The 8,331-nt window shown below is 30.6% G+C and overlaps 1 protein-coding gene across 1 annotated transcript in view; it reads left to right on the top strand.

Moving 5' to 3' along the window:
* Positions 1–3,535: 3,535 nt before the first annotated feature.
* Positions 3,536–8,331, top strand: part of LOC108685169 (uncharacterized protein DKFZp434B061-like) — an 8,768-nt gene continuing 3,972 nt past the window's right edge. Inside the window, 3 exon segments of the mRNA XM_018189842.1 lie at positions 3,536–3,568; positions 3,570–3,653; positions 3,656–3,733. Of these exon segments, the coding sequence (XP_018045331.1) occupies positions 3,536–3,568; positions 3,570–3,653; positions 3,656–3,733 (195 nt within the window).

Genomic DNA, 8,331 nt, shown 5'->3' with positions numbered 1-8,331 from the left:
CAATATGTTTAAGATGATAAATTTCAAGATCACTTTAAATGGTGTGCAATTTGTGTCAAATTTTAATAAAGTTTTTATAATATTATTTATAATGTTTTAATTATTTATAATTAAATAAAAAATTTTGATATACATCTGTCTATTCTGTGTCTTTTCGTGAATGACTGTGAATTTTTTTTGTATTACATAAAATTATAAATAAAATTCTATTTTAAATTTTAGTTGAAATTATACAAATCGTCTAAGGTACTAACTATAAAGATTGGCGAGCACCCTTGAAGAATAAAGCGTATATTTTCCAAAATTTTATTGATCAATAAACTAACATAATTGATAACGTCATTAATATTATGAATATCATTATTTAGATTCTCAGATACAGATTATTTTATCAATTAAGATTTTTCACTTTATAGGCGTCGTATTTTAATTTCTTTTGCGAGTTTGTAAAGAGTCATGTGGCCTATAAAAATGTAGTGAAATTAAGAATACGAGCTTGAAAAAATATGCAATTAAAGAAAATACCTCAATAATATTGAGAATATAGTACCGACTTGGTACCAGGTGCATCCTGATTCAACTACACTCCTGTGAAAGAGAGTGCAGGACGAGTTTCTAGCAACTTCCACTGAAGAATACAAGTCACAAAAAGTTCTAGTCATGCTCTCATCCGCTGTCCGCCTGCCGGTAACGATAAATTCTGTCGAAAAAATTATTTAGAACATATTCATTCAGAATAATCTACATGGAAAGAACGATTTTACTAAACGTCATATTGATATTTAATATTAATTCTTGTCAATATTCTACTTTATATCTAATAATTAAACATATTATCAATTCTAATCAATTCTAATAAATAAGAAAGAAACATAAAAAATCTCTTAAATATAAATGAGATAGAAACATTGAATTATTTTCCATCTTTTATAATTATGATAAATATTCTTTTATAACTACGATAAATGTTGTAAACGAAAAAGGGTTCCCTTTATTATAAATTATAAAACATCGATTTATGACATTAATTCTCATCTTACTTTAACTCAATTAATTATCGACAAATCTCATCATAAATAGGAAAGGAGCATGAAAAACATTACAATTTTATTTAAATATAAACGAGAATAATATTGAATATTATCTAATTTTCGATCTTTATAGCCATAAACGTTTATTACAAACAGAAACCAGTTTCGTTCATTAGAAAGAATGATATTACTGTAACAGCACTTTCGCGCGAAGCATAAAGTTGACAGGATATTGCGTAATCATTACCTTCCTCACATTTATATGAGGTTTATATTGTTGACTAGTCATTGACGTGTGCTATTATGACAAATTATTCTGCTCGCGCTATGACACTTCCTCAAATCGCTTTATCCGCAACGAGATCTCAATCCGAAATAATGTCGTGCAATGCATTCTTATGACATTCTCGCACTCGAAGAAAAAGACGTACTAGTAGGAACTACAGAGGTGACAATACTATACAAGTTTGATAGTTGAATACATTATTTTAGAATTGCATTAATGATAAAATAGTTTATTCAACTATGTACATAAATTCTACATACATAAATTCTACATATAAAAATTTTATAGTTATTACTTTTATAAAGTTGTCATCATTATATTTTTCTCTAATAAGGGAACATATAAATCTCTCGAGTGTAAATATTGGTTCCACTATTTTTATCAGTATAATTTATAAATTTCGAAATGTTTCCTATCAGAAAAGCTACATTTTGTTGAAAAAACAACAATTGACAAAATAATATAGCTAATAATATACGTGTATGTAAAAATTCGAACACTTGATATATATATTTTTTTATTGCACAGTTAAGAATTATAAGTTGTGAATTTTATTTATTAATTACTTGAATAACTTAAATAACATATTATCTATATATTTGACTTTATTTTGAGATTTACATTTGGAAATATTCTTTTGTGAGGAATAAATAAAATATTAGTCAACATTATACATCTATATTCAACACTGTAAAATATACATTTTCTACAGCTATAGACAAGGAGCTCTTCAGTTGCACATCTACGTGTCGCAAAATATCTCATTAATCTTTGCCTTGAGTTCTGATGATAGAGAAAATTTACTAATTGAGACGCATCTGTATAAAATACACAGTAATAAGTGGCGATTCGCGGTAAGATTAATGATGTTGCGAATGCTAGTCATCTTGAGATTTCAGTAGTCATTATGGGATTCTCTCATTCGTTTGTGTAATCCTCTTGTCAGTTATTGTCAGAAACAGTTACATTTATTAGACAGGTGTTACTGTCGGTAATCCTTCAGCTATTCAGAAATTTTACATATTAGATATGACTTCTAATCTATTTATCAATTATATGGATATATCTCTTCTAATTTATTTATGATTCTCAAGAAGGGAAAGTACAAATCAAATGTCATCGTAAAGTAGCAATGACCAACAATCCAGTCGCAATACGTGAATAAGTCGAGAGATTTTCCATTGATCCTCGTTCATTTCTTGCTCGAGCAATATAAGATTGATACTAAAACCAGCATTTCTTACTCACTAAAAGGATCAAGTGAATTATTATGAAAATTAAAAAAGTAAAAACAAATTATTTAATTAGTATAAAAGACATATCTAGTTATTGAAAAGTAAAAAAATTTTAGAATCCTATCTTTTATATAGAAATGTAATATTAATTTAAAAAATAGAAACTCTCGCGCGGTCAATAATGACCACTTTTACCACACACTCGACACTTTTAATATTAAGCAAAGGGAAGAGCAGAAGGAGGCAGAATTCAATGCGAATTCAAGTTCACGAACGGCAGTATATTCACGTTGAATTAGGTTGTGTTTTGCTTTAAACGCTCACGTATTGTAAAACTAGAAATATTGTATACAGAAAAATGTAAAATAGTAAGACATAAATTGCAGGCGAATTGAGGCCAATCACAATAGAAAATGTAAGGCAATGTTTTCTACTCTGATTGATCGAATTGCTTGCGTTTTTCCATGTGTTTTTGGCTTAAGCTTTCCATTCCGCACAAATCATTCCGGCAATTGCAACGTTTCAGCAATATTACAGTAACATGATAGTGTAATAAGACAGATAAAACGTTCACATGAATGTGCAGTAGGAGAGTGAATTTGAAACCAAATTTGATTGACTGTTCCAGTGTGTTATCGCTGTTATGCGCAATACTTCACCTGTCTTATTACAGCGTGAGTCATATTGCAAACGTTACAGCAATGTTGCTCCAAGCTGTTATATGAATTCATTTTATCTTCCTTCCGTAATGAGCGATCAAGATAGAATGAGCTTACGGCGCCTAGAGAAAATACCGCTTTAACTCACACTGAAATCTGCCATCTGCACAGCATCAATCTCGCGCGGATCGGCGATCCTTGCGGGCAAGAGGAGCGTCTTCTCTGCAGACTGCAAGCTGATGGAGCCGGGAAGACGGCACGATAGTGAATCGTTTCGCGTCCGCTCGCGGGCGCGAGCGTGGAACACAATTCCTGGACGGCTGGATGGAAAGTTGGTCTGCGTGCTGCCCGCTGGCCGTGCCATAGGAATTTAAACGGGGATATAAGTATAAGAACGCGGAGACGGGGAGTCGTTCGCGGTAGTGTGAAGCACAAACGCGCCACAGCACCACACCCAGCGTGTCCACTGTTGCGACAACGAGGGACAACAACAGGATCCCGGCCATGCGTGTCGCGGTGATCGTGAGTACCCAGCGAGGCATCAAAGTGTTCTCCAACTGTCCCTTATCCTGATTGCCGCTACCTCCCCCGTGAAAATAAATTAAATAATATCTATTTCGTAGATTAACTTAAATTTTGATTTGATTTGCTCTTCATGTTATTCTAATTTTTTTTAGAACTGGAAAAAGAGGAAGAGCAAGTTAAACTGAGATTGATTTACTATATATATTTGGTTTCCATAATTTTTATTGGTGTAATTTACAAATTTTTAAATGTTAATACAATAAAAAAAAATACATTTTACTGAAAAGCAAGAATTGATAAAATAATATGGTTGATACATATAAATACATAAAAATTCTGATATACTTGATACATTTTGTATAAAAAAATAAAGTTAATCTAATTGTAAGTTGATAGAAATGGATATAAGTGAAGAAAAATTAAATACGGTCGAAGATAGATCTTGGTATCTACTAATATTTATATGAAAATTTTAAATACAATTGTATAAACTGCGCTATTACTGTTAGATTTGAAATTCAATCATAAACTGAAATTAAAATAATAACATCACCAATTAAATTGATTGTCAATTTATTAATAATGCAATGAGCATCTTAAACACTGTAAAAAATTTATTGCGAAAAATATCTTATCGCGAAAATAACTTGTTCGAATTTCTTCAAAATCGAAATTAGTTTTGCAAATGTTTAAATGTTTCTCTGTTTGTTAGTTTTTCTCTGTTCAATTATTTTTGACGCATTCTTTATTTTTCTCGAGCATCATGTTTTATATTTTTCACATAAAATCAAGTTTTTAAAACCTTTTCATAGAACACAATATGTATATGTGAGATATAATCAAGTGGAGAAAGTTTTATTGTATGTATTTTAATTTCATTCAGGAATTCAATTATTTAATAATATTCGTAGATTACAGTAAATTGAAAAATTTTTGAAATATCAATTAGTTTAATTCTACAAAAATTCTTATCATTTTTTATTCATCATAATTTATTTATTTCTTTTTTTTTGTATAATTTACTAGTTGCTTTTTTATAATTATTTCTTATGTCTTGTTAGAAATTGTTTTTTATAACGTTTAATATAATAAATTATTATGCAGTGATATCTTTAAAATTATCTCGTTAATTGCACATGTCCCAAAATATATCTGTTTATGTATTATCAGCGATATCATATTACTTCACGCAATCAAATCTTACATAATACATCTATTGAATATTTTAATTATGTAACATGATATTTTATTACAAACGTATCATTAATTAATATCTGTTGAGTTTCCTTTTCAAACTACGACACGAAATAAATTATATAACGACAGTAATTTTTCTTTTCATGTGATACCATAAATAATAATTAAAAATAACAGGTTGTTCGCCTTTAAAAAGGAACATATGATTTCTTTTACTCATTGCGGTCATTTTTTTTTATGTTTTGTTATTTTCGCGCGTATCGTTGCATCCCGAATTATGTCCGCTTTCTTTCGCGTGTGACCCCACCTGTTCCAATCACTTTCATCTTTTAACCCTCAAATGGCACGGCGAGATTTCAGCAATGTGAATGTGCCAGGCTGTGCGACGGATATTTAAATACCGGCACCACGAGTCTGTCAAGCACGCAGAACTTAGATAATTCTCGTGCGCTTTTTTTAAGTAAAATAATTCAATTGACGGAAAAGAGAGAGGACTGTTGCAATTCAGTTTACACAAAGAATATATACATCGCGAATACTAGTTTGCTATTACGAACAAGTTCTAACTTGTGATTTCTTCAATACTTCAGAGAAAAATAGATATAAACTAGATGTATTTATCGAGTGTTCTCTCAAGCGACAACAAACAATATATTGTATTGCAATTATAATTAAAAAAATAAAAATATTAAAAGATAAAAGAAAGAATTTATGAAAAAGAACTAATTTGTTAACACTTTAATTTTCTATGAAAAGCTACTAAATTTCAATAAATATTTGTTTGAATAGTTTTGAGTAAATATTTACTAAACATACATTAATTTGATACAAAAATCATTATTTTGATATGATTATTTTTTTTATTACGTTTACTGTAAATAAATGTTTACTTGGTACTATTCAAAGAAATAATAAATAAATGTTATGATTTAGTAAACTTTTTTTCAATGTACGAAAAATAATTCTTAAGCAATTGAATCGATCGCTTTTATCGATCATTAAAAAAAATTTTATTGCGCAAGACTAATATGTATGAATGAAAGGGCGGGGTTGACTTGCACAAGAATAAGGAATGCTTTGTTATTCCCCCGCTAGATTCCGTCTGATGATTGATCAGCCTTTCGTTTGGCGAAAAGTGGATCAGGATGGAAATTCGCGCGTCCTGATCGACATTGCGAAGGCCGAAAATCAACGAGTCTGGCGAGCGCGAGTGAAAGCGCCCGACAGGAAAGTCGCGCACAGATTATTTCGCTGTATTCCGCGTAAACGAGCCGGTACGTGCGTGCTTCGACTCGGAACCAGCATTAAGAAACGAATTTACCGACTTAACTCGGCTTGCCCACCTCACTATCCGCATTCCAATATGGACTGCATGTGTTAAAATCTGCTTAATGCACTATTTCTAGTCAATATGGCTCGGTCAGTGAATCCGTTTCTAGATATCAGTTAGATAAAACTAATGATAACTTACTCTCACTTTATATGGACATAGTTTGTGATAAAATTCTGTTTCCGATTTTATGTGCCCTATAAAACTGACTTTACTACTTAAACGATTTCTAAATCCGTATTAGAATGCCGGGTAGAATTTTATTTACCGTGTAATCTTTCGCGTAAGGGAAAATATTTGAATAATTAAGATACATATACGGAATAATTTTACTGAAATATTTAAAAATTTAATTAGATACAAACCTGAAAATAATTTTGTTAGACTATCAAAATAATTATATAGCTCAATCTTTATTAGAATGTCAAAATTTATGCAGCATGCTCATCATGTTTGAGTTTTATACACAATTATTTTGATGATCTAATAAAATTATTTTCAAATTGTGTATCTACATAATTTTTAGATATTTCATAAAATTTGTTTTTTTTTCGTGTATAAAATATATAGAGAAATATATATCGAAATATATTTGACGTATAAAATTATAAATAAAATTATCTTAAAATTTTCGCGAATTCTCAAACTCCAAAATAGATTTAATGCTTTTAAAGAATTAAAATACATCTCATGATGTGTATTCTAATATATACTCTCTAAAACTTTTAAAGTGAAAAATCTCGCGTCAAAGACGTGAAATCTCAATCTTAAAGAAAATTGAACTACTCTTTTTTTAAGATTGGATTAATTTTCACTTTTTAAAATAAGATTCCACTTTGAAGAATTTAGAGAGTATGTACGTTTGCATATATGTATTAAAATATCTAGCATATAAAATTATAGAATTATATCTTGAATTCTTAAATGCGAATTATAAATTATTTCAAATGAAATGTTTTAACAAATTTACTTCGATTAATAATAAGGTAGAATTAGATTTGAATATATCATAAATAAGCCTAAAGAAATTTAAGCAAGAAATCTTTAGATAAAAGATATTAAGCAATAAGCAATGAATGTTCCTGTCGTCTTGTTATATCATATTACAAGACAAATGAAAATTATTACTTAATGATCTTTCCGTCGTTTCACGCGATAATGGCAAATGGAATTAATTCGATTCTGCAATGAGAATAACGATGAATGTGAAACAGTGTCGATAGACAGTTACTTTAATTTCCATTGCAGTTTCTACTTTTCAATGCAACGCACGTATAACGTCCATCTACTTTTCGCACTTCCCGTCCTCAGCGAGCCGGTTGACGCGAACGTCGTTTAAATGTCATGCCGATTAAACAGTTACGCGCATTACTTATATGCGAGATGCTTGCATGCAGTGCTTACGACTTAAGGCCGAATCGAATCACTTTCTCTTTTCTCTTGAACACGAGACGCAGCCGATTTTGCATACACAAGTGATCAGCACCGCCGATACTCGTAACGCGGACTACAAACCGGAATAATACTGTACGATCCGGAACGTGTTTCGCGTAACGCGTTACACATTCATAGCGTTGCCGTTCATTGATTCTACTATCTCGATATCATGGATAACTTTTTATTTTTATTTCAATAACGATCGCTATTGTATACACACTTAACTTGCGCAGCTGCTCGCACAAAAATGCTCGTACTTAAGTCTCTGACGGAATTATCGGTGAAAACTCGGAAAAGATTTAACAACCGCCATTGATATCCGGTGTATTTCGTTATTTTTCTTTGGAGAAATCACGAAACATGATTGTGTGCGGATAATTAGAGATATTTCAAGAGCGCGACAGGTAACAGTTCATTATCGCGTTTCCTCTAAGAAACATCAAAAATATAGTAATATAACGATAACACGTGATGTAGCAATCATCGTAGTTAATTATTCTTTTTTTCACGAGTATTATGATCATCGATGATTCTCGTAACAACGATATGTCTTTAATTAAATCGGAAATTGCTAAAATTTTTCTATAAAAATAGCTCCAGAGAGAGAGAGAGAGAGAGAGAGAGAGAGAGA

This window comes from Atta colombica, unplaced genomic scaffold (assembly GCF_001594045.1).
Source record: "Atta colombica isolate Treedump-2 unplaced genomic scaffold, Acol1.0 scaffold100, whole genome shotgun sequence".
NCBI classification, from domain to species: Eukaryota; Metazoa; Arthropoda; class Insecta; order Hymenoptera; family Formicidae; genus Atta; species Atta colombica.
The sequence above is the reverse complement of the archived record's forward strand: the minus strand, read 5'-3'. Positions and strand labels throughout refer to the sequence as shown.